The 18,673-nt window shown below is 41.1% G+C and overlaps 1 protein-coding gene across 3 annotated transcripts in view; it reads right to left on the reverse strand.

Annotated features, from left to right (window-relative positions):
• Positions 1–18,673, reverse strand: part of CSMD3 (CUB and Sushi multiple domains 3) — a 695,220-nt gene that overhangs the window by 553,280 nt on the left and 123,267 nt on the right. For all 3 annotated transcript variants that reach the window (XM_034422197.2, XM_034422198.2, XM_034422199.2), the window contains exon 2: positions 4,613–4,835. In XM_034422197.2, coding sequence (XP_034278088.1) covers positions 4,613–4,835 — 223 coding nt within the window. The remainder of the gene's footprint in view (positions 1–4,612; positions 4,836–18,673) is intronic.

Genomic DNA, 18,673 nt, shown 5'->3' on the forward strand with positions numbered 1-18,673 from the left:
AATATATGCTATGATCTTCAAGAAGTGGTACATGGTGCATACATTCTTTGGCCAGCCTGTAGTTCAACACCCCCCTATCTTTTGTGTGCCAGGGACTGGTTCTGTGGAGGACAGTCTGTCCGTGGATTGGGGAAGGTGTAGTTTTGTCCACTGCGAGGATGGGGCATCGCTCACTTGTGTGACACAGTTCCTGGCAGGTCGCAGACAACATGTAATTGACAGCAATCACATTAATATTCTTTTTTTTAAAGTGTTCTCCAATAATTAATTGGAATGGAAATGGTTAAAAAGGGTTAATGAATATAAAATTGTGTTATTGTTTCTTTTTATGCATAGAGATACTTGTCATTATTTCTTTTCTTCCTTGCCATACCGAATTTCCCATGGCTAATATTACACTTCTTCAGAGTTCTCTGCATGAAAGCAGTGGTCCAAGTTGTATTACTATATGAAGAAAATCAATGCATCTGTGTTTAGTAGTTCAAAGGTGTGTCAAAAATGCTGAGCACTTAATTTGCTCCTAATCATTTCAGACTGTTTGCTCAGCTGGTCAATTTAGACAGAGAAGGAGCAGTGAAGAGAGAAGTAAATTACTTGGACCCTTATGTGCAATGATTATGTGCTTTTTTGGAAAGACCCCCTGAGGACCTGAAAAACTCAGGAAGCCTCTGTTTATAAAGGAACATCAGAAAAATCAATGTCTGCCAGAAAATGTGTAGACAACTACTTTTCTGACTCTAAAGAGTCAGATAACTGTTTTCTTAACATTTATAAAAAAAAGTTTTAAAAATACAAATTTAAAGTTAAATCATTTCGAGGACTTAAACATCTCAATTTGCATTTTGGGTGGATTCCCTTACAGACTGTTTGAGGTTTTGAATTTGAGTTGAATTCAGGTGATATAAATATATGAAAACATTTGGGTGGCTACTGCAGATTGTAGGTAGGCAGGCAGGCAGGCAGGTAGGCAACCAAGCAGGTAGATGATAGATAGATAGATAGACAGACAGACAGACAGATAGATTTCTACCGGTTCACCCCAGTTTGGGCGAACCGGTAGTGGCGGTGACGGGAGGCTCCACCCTTCCGCTCAGATGTCATCATGGATGCTCTGCACATGACAGAAGGTTCTACACATGCGCAGAAGCACTGTGCGCGCACACTCACAGTTCCAAACCGGTAGCAAAGGTAAGCGGAACCCACTACTAGATAGATAGATAGATAGATAGATAGATAGATAGATAGATAGATAGATAGACAGACAGACAGACAGATAGATGTGAGAGAGAAAGAGAGAGAGAGAGAGAGATGATAGACAGGCAGGCAGGCAGGCAGACAGACAGACAGACAGATATAGAATTATTAAATCTATTGGCAGCTTGTTTCAGTTGTTAAGCGGACATAAAAGCTGATAATGGAATAACGGATCAGTGACTAAGGAACCAAAGAAAGGAGTGTATGCAAGAACAGGCCAAGGTTGAAGACTTGAAGACATGAGGTGACCATATCAAAATAGTAGTCTTGATGAAGGGTTTCTCAGATAGAGGGAATCAGCCCATGCCCAAACCAAGTTGGACATGAATTACTTTATTAGAATATAACAGAGCTGGAAGAGACATTGGAGGTCTTCTAGTCCAACCCCCTGCTCAAGCAGGAGACCCTATACCATTTCAGACAAGTGGTTATCTAGTCTCTTCTTAAAAACCTCCAGTGATGAAGCAACCATATTTTTTGAAGGTAAGCTGTTCCACTGGTTAAAAAGTTTCTCCTCAATTCCAAGTTGCTTCTCTCCTTGATTAGTTTCCATCCATTGAATTATTTGAATTGAATAATCTATTCAATTACTGATTTGTCTGAAAAGGAATGCCATCATTGGCAGACATGTATTACAAAATATTACAAAAACAAGTGAGGCAGTAGATATTGGGACTTATCTGCTGCATTCTCCAGTTTAAAACACCAAATTTTGTGGCCATATAGAATAATATATCTATATTAGAAGGACAACCAGAAGGCTTTCCAAGTCACCCCAAATCCAGACAAAATTAGAGAAGTGAGCTGCCATAGTATGAACATGTGGTCAGAGCTGATGTGGAATCCATTGGGAGGTGGGCACTTGCACTCAGCCCAGATGGCCAGCAGCCCCGAGGACAATCAAAAAAGTGATGGATGAAGACATGCAAGCCATGGGCATGTGCCCCTGCCAATGCTGCAGACTGGACAAAGTGGTGGGCAAACTGTGTACCCCATGATACAGAGATGATAACTTAAAGAACAAGAAGATTAGAGGGCTCATAGATAAAGATCAGAGTTTTAAAGAGAGGGGGTAGATTCAGGCAAGGATGCTTTCATTTCCAACCCATCATGACACCATGGACAACGTTTCTCCAGGTTTTCCTGTCCTCTACCATCCTCTGGAACCCATTTAAGCTCACGCCTACTGCTTCAGTGACTCCATCCAGCCACCTCGTTCTCTGTTGTCCCGTTCTTCTTTTGCCCTCAATCGTTCCCAGCATTTGGCTCTTCTCCAGTGAGTCCTTCCTTCTCATTAGGTGGCCAAAGTATTTGAGTTTCATCATCTTTCACTTTTACAAGTGACTATTACAAACTAACCAATGCCAATCAATGGGATGGAGAGGACAGGAGGAAAAGAAAACTGAGTTTCAAACAACATCTTAGTCTGAGACATTTGTTAGAGTTGTTTTAACTTTAATATAATCACATTATACCTGCTGTTTTTGTTATTTAATTGTCTTGTCCTATGTATCTATACAGTAGTTTGTATATGTGTTTGTCTCTACCAAGATAACTCTGTGGATGTGTAGCCATCAGCAATGGACAGTTCATTGAGAGGGTCATCTGGCATTGCCAAAGCAAATCACTACTAAACAAAGGAAGGGAAACTCCATGGCATACATTTTTTCAGTAAATGAGATTTTTTGTTGCAATGAACAACAAAAGAAGTTTTGAATATCCCTATCTAATATTTTTTCTTCTGATTACATTAATTATACCAATGGAGTATTTCTTCCTCCCCCCCATTATTATCTACTAATTTATGTGAACCTTATGTAGGCTACAGGTAAATTCTTGTTCCTTTTCAACTATTCAGAAAGGTATTTGATTCTTTAGCTCCCAACTAAAATTTTTAATATGGGCTGTATCACCCCAGTCGTGAGAATAGTTTTCATAATTTAAGCAGGCCATTCTAATATCTCTGGTGTCTTTCAACCAATGATTACATTTGGAATTTTGAGATCATGTGATAGCCATTCTTGTTGGATACTTAATCACCATCCAACAAATTGTTTGGTAGTAACCCCTCCATCACTCTGCCGTAGCCATAATTTCTTTTAGTTTAATAAAACCTAAAGGAAGCTAGCAGAATAGAATGACTTCCACAGGGCTTCTTTCATGAAATGTAGGGAATCTACAGCTTAAGTAATAAACATTACAGGCCACAAAGATGTCAAAAGGAGGACCTGTTCATCGTGATACAGTTGTGCGAATGGCGCAATTATGTAATTTGCATCAGTTGCATTATGGCATTTAATACAAGTACATAAGTCATATCATTTATACAATATCCATGGTAACGGAAAACAGCAGCACTAGCAGTAGTGTTTCTAACCATCAAGTGTGCTTACAAAAACTGCCAAGAAATACGTAAAGGAAATTCTCAAGCAACCCAAGGACCAGGTAGATACGTATATACAAGCCTCTTTCACTAAGGAAGAAAACTTTTGCAAATATGGAGGGGAGAAATGTAGCACTATTCTAAGAAAAATACACTTTGTACAGAAAGGTGTGCTGTTGAGCAACACAAACTACTAAGCAGTCTGATTTGAGTGTCTATGTAGAAAAAGACAAAAAAGAATTGAAGTGATTCTGTTTTTTCCGCAATATCGTTGAATAAACAAAAAGTGGTGTGTGTAGATAGATAGATGACAGACAGACAGACAGACAGACAGGCGGCATATAAAAGATAGTTAATATAGATGATACATGATGATACATGATGAGAAATATAACAATATTTACTCTTATAGTAGATCTAACTGCATTAGCACATACCATCTGCAGCTAAACATACATTCAGTATCTTCTATCTGGATAGCCATTAAATCATAGGATAGCCAGATAGAAACACAAACGTACAGAGAGATACACACACATAATTGGAATTATAGAATTCCATATATGAATATGGAATTTATATATGGAAATAAGGGGCAAATGCATAATCATTTTCTTAGTAATTTCCAAACATCAGAACCTGAGCTTTTCCATTTGTGATCACATTTAAGAAAAAGAGGTGTCCATTGACTGATCTTCAAACTCTTTGCATATAGGTCATACATTTTAATATGATCATGTCAATTTATATAGCACGTGTTTATGTCAAAGGAGTTGTCAGCCTACAACTGAGTGGGCCACAATATATTTGAGCAAATCTCATTCTGTAATTTGAATTTAGGAAAATAAGAGGGAAAAGAAGCCATTGGGAGCAATGTAATAGCATTAATTCTGAAGGCTGACAGAAAAGATGAATCCAAGGTCTTACAGTAATTTGTACCAAGAATGTAATTCATAAGATAAAAAGAGTATTTACCTTGTCCTGAAGTTTGCTGGTTGAGGATGCCCATCATATAATGATAAATAGTCATATTCTTCTTCTAGAGCAAAAGACTGAAATACTATCTGTATTCTATTTCTTTCTTCTGCAATTATGACCCACGTACAGTTTGCACCATTTGGATATCCATACGGAAAGCCTGGACTTTCTATAGTTCCATTGAGTCCTTTTAAAGTTCCACCACATGTATAAATAAATCCTGCAAAAAAGAAGGAATTATAAACTAGGAGTTATTACAAATACCTCATGGTTTAAAATAAATCTTTAACAGATTCTATGAATTTATTCCGAAGGATATGTAGGAAGTTAGCACCCACCCCTTTCCTGGAAGAGTGAAATATTTTGGGAAATATTAAAAAGGCAGAATATTATATTTCTCTGGATGAGAAATGGAGAAGCATATTTTACAGACAAAGCAGCTCCCACCTTCCTGTCCCCCACCCTTTGTTAATGGACCAGAGGCAGAAACCCAATCCTTTGTCAAAGGACATTTGCAACACAATAGCAACAGAAACTAACACAATGGGCCCCATCTAGCAACCGAAACTCACCACATGTGACCTGGGAAGCATGTGACCTGGGAAGCACATGTGACCATCAGACAGCAAGGCTAGCTAAGACTCCCACCCCCTGGGAGTCTGACAACCAATCAGGATATTCTTTTGGGGCCCCAAGTAATGCAGATCCAGAGAGAGCATAAAAACCTGGGGATTTACTGTATCTGCCCTTTTTCTGTTCAGGAACTCAAGCCATGTGATCCTGTCCACCATTAAACCATCTTTCCAAGCAGTCTCCATGTTTCCAGTGTCTTTTTCCCCTCTTGGAGCAGAACCCAGAAGGAGATTTCTTCCAACAGATATATACTTTGGGTAGATGGAAGACCTGTCAGCCCTACTTACCTTAAAATGTGACTTTTCATTGAAACTTCCAAAAACAAACAAGTAGTAAGTTCTAATACAGGTTCAAAAAACTCTTTTAGCGTCCCTCCTGACTTTATGTTAGCACACTACCAACTCATTTTTACTTACAATACCACATATTAAAACAAAAAGGGAAAAAAAACTGTTTGGAAATGAATTCTATTAATCTACTACCACCATAACCATTTCAATAATTTGCTCTCCAGAACTGGCATTTCATGAATGATCAAGTAGCCTACCAACCAATTTTCCAAATATCTAAATTCCCCATCCCAAAACTGCCAACCCTCTATATACTGAATAGAAAAATATTCTCAAGTTGAATTCATAGGGAACTAAACCATGGTGTCATAAAATTCCCCTTTTCTTTTGAAGCTCCAACTTCTCAAATTCTTGAAGTTCTCTATTCACATTTGGAATGGAAAGTGTGGTCCAGGACATGGCTACCTTTATGTTTTATCAGTCTTCACTTCTGCTGAAGAGCATCCCATGCACTTCTCCAACCACAGAGCAGAATGTTATGACCTAGTTGTTAAGCAGAATTTCCAACTGAACAGTGGAGCTTGTAATACTGGATGCAAATAGGTTTTTCAACGTGTTATTATTAAATAGCAAAGCTCCAAACAGTTTGAGACTGGATCGTCAAAGAGTTTTGCCTTGTTCTTTGTATACACTGCAGCGGTTGAGGAAAATACTTCCTCAAGCGCTTGAGATGAAAAAACGATCTTAACATTTCTTTTTTTGGGTGTGATCGGTCTTCATCCTTGCAATTAATCCTTACTGCTATGGTCTATGTCTTCAGTTATAATTTGCAAAACTCTTTTTCTGTGAATCTACCCTGATATATAGCACCTTTTGGACACATTACATGAATAAATTGCCAACGCAGAAATTTCCACTTCCTCTCCTGTTATCTCAAAAGGAATGTGAACAACAATTCACAATACTGAATAACAACAGCAAGTGAAAAAAAAATAGCTGAATACTTAATGTCTTAATTTTTTTTTAAAAAAAACCACCTATTCTCCTTTCCCTTCTGCTAGAGAACAAAAGTATTTTGTTGGCTTGTCTGCCATTTACATAGTCAAGATGATACATAGAAAGACAAAAAAAAAAAACTTTCTTTCTGATTTCTTCTTACTTACTGACTCTTCTACCACCATAACTAAAATCATCAATAGGAATATGTTGGAAAAAGCAGGAATGATTGGTGCAGGGATATTGAAAGTGGACATGAACACCAGGAAAAGAATTAAAACTGGAAATTAACTAGGCTTAGATTTAGTACTTAGCCAGTGATCCCTGCTGAACTACAACTTCCTTCCTGGCTACATGGCAGTGGTGGGATTCAAATTTTTTTTACTACCGGTTCTGTGGGTGTGGCTTGGTGGGCATGGCATGGCTTGGTGAGCATGGCTTGGTGGATGTGGCAGGGGAAGGATCAGGGGTGGGTTCTACTTACCTTTACTACCAGTTTGCAATGGGAGTGTGCGCACATGCTTCTGCGCATGTGCAGATCGTCTATTATGACCAGTGGTGGGTTGCTCCTGGTTCTGTCTGATTCTATAGAACCAGTAGTAAAATCGGTGGGAGGCTTCGCCAACCCGGCCAGATGCTTCGCTCATGCGCATGCGCAGCCCCATTGCAAACCGGTAGTAAAGGTAAGTAGAACCCATCCCTGACTCCCACCGCTTTTACTACCAGTTCTATAGAACTGGACAGAACCGGGAACAACCCACCACTGGGAAGGATACTGTAAAATCCCCATTCCCACCCCATTACAGGTGAAGGATACTGTAAAATCTCCATTCCCTCCACATTCCAGGGGAAGGTTACTGCAAAATCTCCATTTCCTCCCGATCAGCTGGAACTCAGGAGGCAGAGAATAGATGGGGGCGTGGCCAGTCAGAGATGGTATTTACCAGTTCTCTGAATTACTCAAAATTTCTGCTACCGGTTCTACAGAACTGGTCAGAACCTGCTGAATACCACCTCTGCTACATGGTCAATGACAAAGGGAACTTCAAATGTTTTCCTCACAAAAGGAGCATTCAGGCTGTTCCATGTTTCATCTATCCAGCAAGACAAATTCCCATCAAGGCTTTATCAAGAAGTTTATAATAAGTCCTTTGTGCGTCTCAAGTCCATAAATCACCTATTTTTGCATAGCTGCAATATGCGACTATTTTAACTGAACACAACAATAAGCAAATTTCATCCAATGGTTTATTTTGTCAGCACTCTTCTCTTTTGCTCTGCAGTGCATGATTCAATATATTATTGGATTAATGCAAATAGCCTTCCTGTAAACCTTTCTCAAATAAGTTTGGTCTGCTTCTGTCAGCTGTTACCAAAATATTTTGGGGGAAGAAGTGTTATTTTCCTTTCTCAGTATCATTCCTTGCCTCATCAACTCTTTTTCTATTTTTAAATCCCATCTGACAAAAACTTCAATTGTTATTTCTTTTTAACTGACTGTTAATTCTGTAGAAGCCATAGGGAGTATGCTTGGTTTGGATATTACTTCTCAGAAGGAAGTTTGAATTGCTAATGAAGATAATCTTAAATTATGTATAAATGCTTTTTTCTCATATCATAAAATGATACAGTTTTTGGAATATGTGAAACCCATGTTGATGAAGCATACTGCTATTGGTATCCTATTTCTCAAGGTCTTTCAGCTTCAAATCCAGATGATGCATAAAGCTATTGTTTCCATTAGGATTTAGGGAGAGGTTTCCCAAAACCCGGACTAAAGGCATGTCATCTATAAAGTGTCTTCATTCCCCAGAATGGCAATGCTTTGGAGATTCACAGAATATTTTTTTTTTTGGTATATGCAGAAATCATTTAAGAATAATGTTAAACATTCTAACCAGATTAACAGACTAACCAGACTGGAAGGGACTTTGTAGATCATGTAGTCCAACCTCCTGCCCAAGCAGGAGACCCTACACTATTTCTGACAAATGGCAGTCCAATCTCTTCTTGAAAGCCTCCAGTGATGAAGCTCCCACAACTTCCGAAGGCAACTTCTGTTCTCATTGTTCATTGTTCTCATTGTCAGAAAATTTATCCTTATTTCTAGGTTTTTTTTTTTTTGTTTTTTTTTTAATTTGATTTATATGCCGCCCTTCTCCGAAGACTCAGGGCGGCTTACAATGTGCTCAGCAATAGCCTTCATCCTTTTGTATATTTATACAAAGTCAGCTTATTGCCCCAACAACTGGGTCCTCAATTTACCTACCTTAGAAAGGATGGAAGGCTGAGTCAACCTTGAGCCTTGGCGAGATTCGAACCTGCAGTAATTGCAGGCAGCTGGTCTTAAGCAGCTTAATAACAGGGTGCCTTAAACCCTAGTACTACCAAGGTTGAATTTCTCCTTGATCAGTTTCCATCCATTATTCCTTGTCTGGCATTTGGGTGCCTTGGAAAATAGCTTGACCCCTTTCTCTCCATGGCAGCCTCTCAAATATTGGAAGACTGCTATCATGTCTCCCCTGGTCCTTCTCTTCACTAGACTAGCCATGCCCAGTTCCTGTAACCATTCTTCATATGTTTTAGTCTCCAGTCCCCTAATCATCCTGGTTGCTCTTCTCTGTACTTTTTCTACAGTCTCAACATCTTTTTTTAATAGAGTGGTGACCAAAACTGGATGCAGTACTCTAGGTGTGGTCTTACTAAGGCTTTATAGAGTGGTATTAGTACCTCACTTGATCTTGATTGTATCCCTCTGTTAATGCAATTTAGGATTGCTTTGGCTTTTTTGGCTGCCGCTGCACACTGCTTTAACATGATGCTATTCAGAAGCCTTTTTGCTATTTACTGCTTTTAACATTGTTTGATTTGATATAATTTCCTGTAAGTGTTATGTTTTACTGTGTAGTTCTTTTAGAATTTTGCCTGATTTATTTATTTTATTTATTTATTTATTTTTTAAATTTTTATACCGCCCCCTCTCCCGAAGGACTCGGGGTGGTGAACAGCCAAAATTAAAAAACATACAATATAAACATTAAAATACAATAAAAACAAAAATAAATTTATATTGGCTACCCCCAATTTAAAACCCCTTACCCATAAAATTCAGCAATTAAAAGATTGTTAACCCAGCCCGGCTTGCTGAAATAAAAAAGTCTTCAGAGCCCGGCGGAAGGTCCGGAGGTCCGGGATCAGTCGTATCCCTGGGGGTAGCTGATTCCAGAGGGCGGGTGCCCCCACAGAAAGGCTCTTCCCCGGGGGGTCGCCAGCCAACATTGCCTGACTGACGGCACCTTGAGGAGGCCCTCTCTGTGGGAGCATATTGGCCGGTGGGAGGTTATCGGTGGCAGAAGGTGGTCTCGTAAATAACCGGGCCTTAAGCTATGGAGCGCTTTGAAGATGAGAACCAATACCTTGAAGCGCACCCAGAAGACCACTGGAAGCCAATGCAGCTCAGGCAGGAGAGGTGTCACGTGGGAGCGCCTTGTCGCCCCCATAAGTACCTGCACAGCTGCATTCTGCACCAGTTGGAGCCTCCGAGTGCTCCTCAAGGGGAGCCCCATGTAGAGAGATTTGCAGTAGTCCAGGCAGGAAGTGACGAGGGCATGAGTGACCATGCATAAGGAGTGCTGATCCAGAAAGGGGCGCAACTGGCATATCAGGCGAACCTGATAGAAAGCCCCCCTGGCCACAGCCGTCATATGCTCTTCTAAAGACAGCCGTGCATCCAGGAGGACACCCAAGTCCAATGTCTCGCCCCCAATAGTCAGCGATGGCACCAGTTGACTATATCGGGATGCCAGCAACCACAGCCACTCAGTCTTGGAGGGGTTGAGTCGGAGCCTGAGATAGTATTGCTATGCATGAATTCATATTTTTTTAAAAGAACAGATAAGCAAATCAGAACTCAAATGTAAAGGAAGATCAAGAAAAACCCCGGTGTGTTTCTTTTGGGGAGAATTCAAATGTGTTTCTTGAATTTCAATAAAGAGTCAACTTTGATTTAATGTACTTAAGAAATCGTTAAAACCTTCCCACTGCCTGAATAGAATATTTGGGGAAAAGCTTGCATTCACTTTATTTAGCATCAGTCCAGGTAGCTAAATCTATCTCTGACATGAATTCTCTGTTAAATATCTAGCTTGCTTCTGTATCTGATGACTAGTGTACTCATAAGAATCTACCATAGGGATGCGGTGGCTCAGACACTGAGCTTGTTGATCAAAAGGTTGGCAGTTCAGCGGTTCGAATCCCTAGTGCCGCGTAATGGGGTGAGCTCCCGTTACTAGTCCCAGCTTCTGCCAACCTAGCAGTTCGGGAGCACATAAAAAATGCAAGTAAAAAAATAGGGGCCACCTTTGGTGGGAAGGTAACAACGTTCCATGCTCCTTTGGCATTTAGTCATGCCAGCCACATGACCACAGAGATGTCTTCAGACAGCACTGGCTCTTCAGCTTTGAAATGGAGATGAGCACCGCCCCCCTAGAGTTGGGAATGACTAGCACATATGTGTGAGGGGAACCTTTACCTTTACCTTTAAGAATCTACAATATAATCTTTCTCTGCTGGGAAGGTACTGGAAAAATAGAAATATCTGAGGTCAATTGACATCACACGTGGGTATTCCTCTTAATTTTTAAACTCTATGTCTCAAAGTCCATTTCCAGGATCATGGAGGGATTTAATAATTCTCTGAATAAGAAGAAATCATCAAGCAGAAATACAGGGTGTAATCTTTTTATCCACCTTGCTAGCTTTGAAAGAGCAGGTTGCCTTTCAAACTTTTAATGCAATCCACTGGCAAACAGATTTAAAATACGACAGAATTTAAAAATTTTACAGAAAGCAATCAGAACAGAGCAGCCAAGATGAACAATTATTTGCAAATGCATTTGATTTGCATAATCCATTCTGAAAGTAAAAATTAGCACTTTCTGTTTTTGGACTAATGTAGCATGTTTTAGCAGAGAGAGTTTGCTATTCCTTTGCTTTATACACCTTGGACCTATATGTCAAACTCTTTAGCTCATTTGCCCTTTCATGATGTTTCAGCTTATTCATCAATTTCACAACATTTATTTCATGAAAATAATTTAATAAATATTACTTTAGCTAATAGGACTATGAATGATAATAATAGTAATGGACATCATCAAACAAGAACATCTGCCTAACCCAGGTCCTTGGAATGGACTCAATAAGTGGATAAAAATGCCAACTCAAGTCTAAACATCTTGCTGACTGTATGACAAGCCATAATAGTAAGATAAGATAGATAACCTTTATTGTCACCTGTATAAACAATAACACACTTTTAACATGAAATTCCAATGTCCCACTCTCAAAGAAAGGAATTGCACCCATTGAACAAGACCATCATCCAAAGGATAACAAAAATAACATAATAATAATAAAAAACAATTGCTACCAACCTGCCTTCCATTGAGGACCTGTATACTGCACGAGTCAAAAAGAGGGCTGTGAAAATATTTACAGACCCCTCGCATCCGGGACATAAAATGTTTCAACTCCTACCCTCAAAACGACGCTATGGAGCACTGCGCACCAGAACAACTAGACACAAGAACAGTTTTTTCCCGAATGCCATCACTCTGCTAAACAAATAATTCCCTCAACACTGTCAAACTATTTACTAAGTCTGTACTACTATTAATCTTCCCATCGTTCCCATTACCCATCTCCTCCCATTTATGATCGTATGACTATAACTTTGTTGCTTGTATCCTTATGGTTTATATTGTTTTCTGATTGCTTATTTGTACCCTATGACTATCATTAAGTGTTGTACCTTATGATTCATGATGGATGTATATTTTGTTTTATGTACACTGAGAGCATATGCACCAAGACAAATTCCTTGTGTGTCCAATCACACTTGGCCAATAAAAAATTCTATTTTATTCTATAACAACAGCAGCACCAAAAATGCCAAATTATACAAAAATGATACTAAAACTTATATCCACTTTGAATTCATAGCAGAAAAAAAAAATCCTGAGAGTTAACAAGGTTGATACAGTACTTATAAGGAACAAAGTTGTTACAGAATCTAGTTGTTCTGCTTTGGATACCACAAAGCAGAAGGAAATAGTGAAAAAAGGGCATGGAAAGGATGTGTAAAGTCCCTTACTATACTACAGACTTTGGTCAAGCAGCACTTAAATGCCATGTCCTGGATAGAAGGATAGAAGAAACTTAGTAAAAATAAGAAGCAAAAAATAGGAAATAATCAATGAATGAAAACCTGACAAGACATCAAAATTTTGGACAAATTTGTGGTCAAGTTTGAGTCCCAATAGGAATACAACATGGATAAGCAAGTTAAAAGCATGGCGGAGGTATCCAGTATGGAAACTATCTTTCTGGCTGTTCACCGCCCTGAGTTCTTTGGGAGTAGGGCGGTATATAAATCTAATAAAATGAAATGAAAAAAAATGAAATGAAATGAAAATAAAGATAACTACGGTAATGGTATGAAAGTAATCAAAAAGGTCAAAAACAGGAATGTTCCAGGATCAACTAAACTCACTGGATCCTGGCTAAAATTACTGAAGAGTTTATACCTAAGATCAGTAGACCAGAAGAACAGAGTTTTGAAATAAAATGAAGAAGGATTAACAACTGTAAAGAAACTTCTAATTTAAAAGGACAAGGAGTAGAGAAATAAGTCTGGAAACTATTGGCACAAAACATATAAGCTATTTATGGATATAACTGCAAATCAAACATACAGCTATCTGAAAATCTATCATTTACTTCCTATAGAACAAAAAGGATGCTATGCTAGTTAAAGTATTGTTTGTCTTTAAGTGCATACTTCTTTTCCAATGAAATATAGTGTTATTTCCACTTATTCATCTACTCTCATTCCCCTTTCTCATCATCTTAGAATGACTGATTTCCCATTGGCATAAATTTCTGGCTGCTTTCCTATGGTCATTAATGGAATCTTGCTTCATTTCTACATAATCAAAATAACAAAAAAAGTAATGAGAATCATTTAGGGGGAAAAAAACCAATCAGGTGAACAAGACTCTTGAGTATGATGATAGAAGAAGAAAGCCAGTTTGATGATGAAAGAGTGTTCCAAAATTACCTTTGTGATTTGGAAGTAAATATTTAGTCCTGAAGTCAGAAATACCTTTGTGATAACAAAATAGCAAAGGTAGAGCAGATCAAAGAAGTTCATGAAGTACCCCTGCTGAATTGCTTCAAAGAGATAAGAAAACGTGATACTACAACTACAATGAATAGTTAAATACAACAACAGAACAGAAGAATACAACAAGAAGCAAGAGAATCCATAGTTACCCACAACATGGGCTGGTATTAACTTTATTTTCCTGCTATGAAATTCAGATACCTGAATTTGAACTAAGGTTCAAATTAACCTTAGGTTAATTAACTAACTAAGTTTGAACCTTAACTAAGGTTCAAAAGAACCTTAACCACTAACTTCCAAGTAACTGCTTAAGACCTTGACTCACAACGTCTTTAGATAGCTAATATACCACAGCATCTTCTAATCCTAACTAGACTGTCAGAAGTAAAGTCATAAACATGAATCATTTATCTTAAAAAAAATAGTGACAGGAAAGTTGGATGACTCATTCCCTTATAGTTATGTAACTGCTTCACTAAACTAAAGCTTGTAAATGTTAATGAGATTTAGACAGAAATCTAGTCATTTGATACAAAATCATTTAATATATCTATCTTGTTTCCTTGCAATCATCTAATGTATGTTCTGGTTACCTGCAATCACCCTGATGGGGCGTGAGATTTTGCAAAATTGGGAGTAACATGAGTGAGTTAAGATAAACTATATACAACTCAATATAAGTTTTAATTAGCAGCTAATCCAAAGCATAGTGGAATTACAGAAATTTTAATAAAGGAATACAATAACACAGAAGCCCCTCTTCTGACATTGTTTTTAGAGCAGAAATATCTAAATCGGGGTGTCCAACTTGGCAACTTTAAGACTTGTGGACTTCCAACTTCCAGTCTTCCTCAGCTATTTATTTATTTTTATTTATTTATTTTATTAAATTTGTATACCGCCCTACTCCCGAAGGACTCAGGGCGGTGAACAGCCATGAAATAAAACATATAAATACAAAATTTAAAATAGAAATAAAACAAGTTAAATAAATTTGGCTGAACCATATTTAAAACCCCAATAATTTAAAACCAAATTTAAAATTCCCATTTAAAAGAGGAGAAGTTTAGGTCAGGCCGGCTTGTTGGAATAGGAACGTCTTAAGCGTGCGACGGAAGGTACGCAGATCCGGAATCCTCCGTATCTCGGGGGGGAGCTCGTTCCAGATAGTAGGTGCCCCCACAGAGAAGGCTCTCCCCCTGGGGGCCGCCAGTCGACATTGTTTGGCCGATGGCACCCGGAGGAGCCCCTCTCTATGGGAGCGTACTGGTCGGTGGGAGGCTATTGGTGGTAGCAGGCGGTCCCGTAGATAACCAGGTCCTAAGCCATGGAGCGCTCTAAAGGTGATGACCAAAACCTTGAAGCGCACTCGGAAGACCACCGGGAGCCAGTGCAGCTCGCGCAGGAGAGGCGTTACATGGGAGCGCCACGTCGCTCCCATCACCACCCGCGCGGCCGCACTCTGCGCCAGTTGGAGCCTCCGAGTGCTCCTCAAGGGGAGCCCCATGTAGAGAGCGTTACAATAGTCCAGACGGGAGGTGACGAGGGCATGAGTGACCGTGCGTAATGAGTCCCGATCCAGAAAGGGACGCAACTGGCGGATCAGGTGAACCTGATGAAAAATCCTCCCGGTCACAGCCGTCAAGTGCTCTTCTAAAGACAGCTGTGAATCCAGGAGGACACCCAAGTTGCGAGCCCTCTCCGTGGGGGCCAATGCTTCGCCCCCAATAGTCAGCGATGGCACCAGCTGACTATATCGGGACGTCGGAAACCACAGCCACTCGGTCTTGGATGGGTTGAGTCTGAGCCTGTTTCTCCCCATCCAGATCCGTACGGCCTCCAGGCACCGGGACATCACTTCAAGGGCATCGTTGGGGTGGTCTGGGGTGGAGATGTACAGCTGGGTGTCGTCAGCGTACTGATGGTACTCCACCCCGAAACCACGGATGATCTCGCCCAACAGCTTCACATAAATGTTGAACAAAAGGGGCAAGAGGACCGATCCTTGTGGCACCCCACATATAAGGGGCCTCAGGGTCGACCTCTGCCCCCCTGTCAACACAGACTGCGACCGGTCAGAGAGAAAGGAGGAGAACCACCGTAATACGGTGCCTCCCACCCCCAACCCTTCCAACCGGTGCAGCATGATACCATGGTCGATGGTATCAAAAGCCGCTGAGAGATCTAATAGGACCAGGATAGAGGAACAACCTCTGTCCCGAGCCCTCCAGAGATCATCCACCAACGCGACCAATGCCGTTTCCGTGCTGTACCCAGGCCTGAAGCCCGACTGGAACGGATCTAGATACGTCGTTTCATCCAGGTACCGGGGAAACTGTTGTGCCACCACACTCTCAACAACCTTCGCAACAAAGCGAAGGTTGGAGACTGGACGATAATTAGCCAATATTGCCGGGTCCAGGGAAGGCTTCTTGAGGAGAGGTCTCACCACCGCCTCTTTCAAGGCGGCGGGAAAGACACCCTCACTCAATGAAGCATTTATAATCCCCTGGAGCCAGCCTCGCATCACCTCCCGGGAAGCCAGCACTAACCAGGAGGGGCACGGGTCCAACAAACGTGGTCGCATTTAGTCTACCCAGAATCCTGTCCACGTCCTCAGGGGTCACAGAGTCAAACTCATCCCAGATAACATTCTCAGGACCTGCCTCCGTCATCCCCACTGGATCTACCCAGTCAGAGTCCAGATCTTCCCGAATCTAAGTGATTTTGTCATACAGATACTGAACAAAGTCCTCGGCTCTTCCCTCCAAGGGGTCCTCCCTCGCTTCCTGGTGGAGCAGGGAGCGGGTCAGCCTAAACAGGGCGGCTGGGCGGTTATCTGATGACGCAATAAGAGCAGCAAGATGAGTACATTTCGCTGCTTTTATCGCCACTAGGTAATTCTTAATATGAGATCTTACCAGTGTCCGGTCAGATTCAGTGCGACTGGCCCTCCAACTACTCTCTAGGCGTCTTTTCCGGCGCTTCATTTCCCTCAGCTCCTCAGTAAACCAAGGAGCCAGGTGAGATCGGCGCCGGGTCAGAGGCCGCAAAGGCACGACTTGATCCAGAGCTCCAGCGGCCGCCCTATCCCAGGCGGCCACTAAGTCTCCAGTCGAGGCGTGAGCCAGGACCTCAGGCATTGGCCCAAGCTCCGTCTGGAACTATCAGGTTCCATCAGGCGCCTGGGGCGGTACCATCTTATCGGTTCCGCCTCCCTGCGGCGGGGAGCAGCGGTTCGAAGATCAAGGCAAAGGAGAGAGTGATCCGACCATGACAAGGGCTCGATGACTATGTCCCCTATCTCGAGATCACTCAGCCACTGTCCAGAGACAAAAATCAGGTCCAGTGTGTTTCCCCCCATGTGCGTAGGGCCATGAATTAGCTGGGTCAGATCCATAGCCGTCATGGAAGCCGTCATGGAAGCTATCATGGATAGCTGGGGGATTCTGGGAGTTGAAGTCCAAGGTTGGACTTGCCCTGCTTTGGAGTATTTGGGGAGAAGGTTAGAGTGGCAAGACATTCAGTGTTGCTTGTATCATGGCTACAACTTCAGATGTACCTAGCTAGCAACTGTGTCCTATTAATAGGAACAAAAATAGTTTGGATTATGATTCTAATCATAAGGCAAGTAGGCAATCTGCTTGCTTCCATAGTTTCTTACTGGAATCCAAGCAGCCCAGCCATTTCCACCTAAAGACTTTCAGAGAAATGCTTGAATAGAGGACCTTAAACAATAATAGTTTCTGAGTTCCCTGTTTATGTTGGCCAATTTTTCCTTCAATGTTTACGTTTGTGGAGTCAAAAGCCTCACTAAGATGTATAAAGGTGGTAAACAGTTTCTTGCCATTACTTACTTGTTGTGTTATGAGATGGTGTAGAAGAAAACAATGGAGCACTTTGGTCTGAATTTTATAGTAAAGGTAAAGGTTCCCCTCACACATATGTGCTAGTTGTTCCCGACTGTAGGGGACGGTGTTCATCTCTATTTCTAAGCCGAAGAGCCAGCGCTATCTGAAGATGTCTCCATGGTCATGTGGCTGGCATGACTAAATGCCAAAGGTGCACGGAACACTGTTACCTTCCCACCAAAGGTGGTCCCTATTTTTCTACTTGCATTTTTTACGTGCTTTCGAACTGCTAGGTTGGCAAAAGCTGGGATAAGTAATGGGAGTTCACCCCATTACACGGCACTAGGGATTCGAACTGCTGAACTGCCAACCTTTCGATCAACAAGCTCAGCGTTTTAGCCACTGAACCACTGTGTCCCTCGAATTTTATAGTACTAGTCACTAAATGAAGAGAGATCTCCTTAGAGGTATTTCAAGAACTAATTTGGTCTAGCTGTTAAAGCAGGGGTTCAAACTCACATTGTCACAGTGGCATCATGTGACATATTAGGACTTTTCCCCCTTTGCTAAACTGGGTGTGGCCAGTGTGTGATGCATCCTGCCCTTGGGCCGGGAGTTTGACAGCCCTATGTTAAAGCATTGGGCTAGAAACCAGGAGAACATGAGTTCTAGCCTCACATTAGGCCCAAAGGCAGCTGTTTGATATTGGGCCAGTCACTCTCTCTGAGCTCTAGGAGAAGGCAATGACAAATCACTTCTGCAAAACCTTTCCAAGAAAACTGCAAGGACTACTCCAGGCAGTCTCCAGGAGTCAAAGCAAAAGCAAAACAAAAAACAAATATCATCTCAAAGGTAAGAAAGTTATATTGTGTTTAGGAAAAGCTCATTCATCACCTGTAGCAAAGTTTTTTTTGGGGGGGGGGGGAATTGAATGTCAGAACTGACATCTTGAGCTTCAGGTTAAGCCTTGCTTTGCTAGATGCCAGCCTGACATAAATTATGGGGGGGCGGGAGTCATGGGGAAGGAGGGAAACAAAAATTATGCCTTGTGCTGTCCTGAGACATCAATTCATTACTTCACGGCCAAAGGCCTGGGAGGGAA

This window comes from Pantherophis guttatus, chromosome 3 (assembly GCF_059756535.1).
Source record: "Pantherophis guttatus breed Tessera chromosome 3, ASM5975653v1, whole genome shotgun sequence".
Classification (NCBI taxonomy): domain Eukaryota; kingdom Metazoa; phylum Chordata; class Lepidosauria; order Squamata; family Colubridae; genus Pantherophis; species Pantherophis guttatus.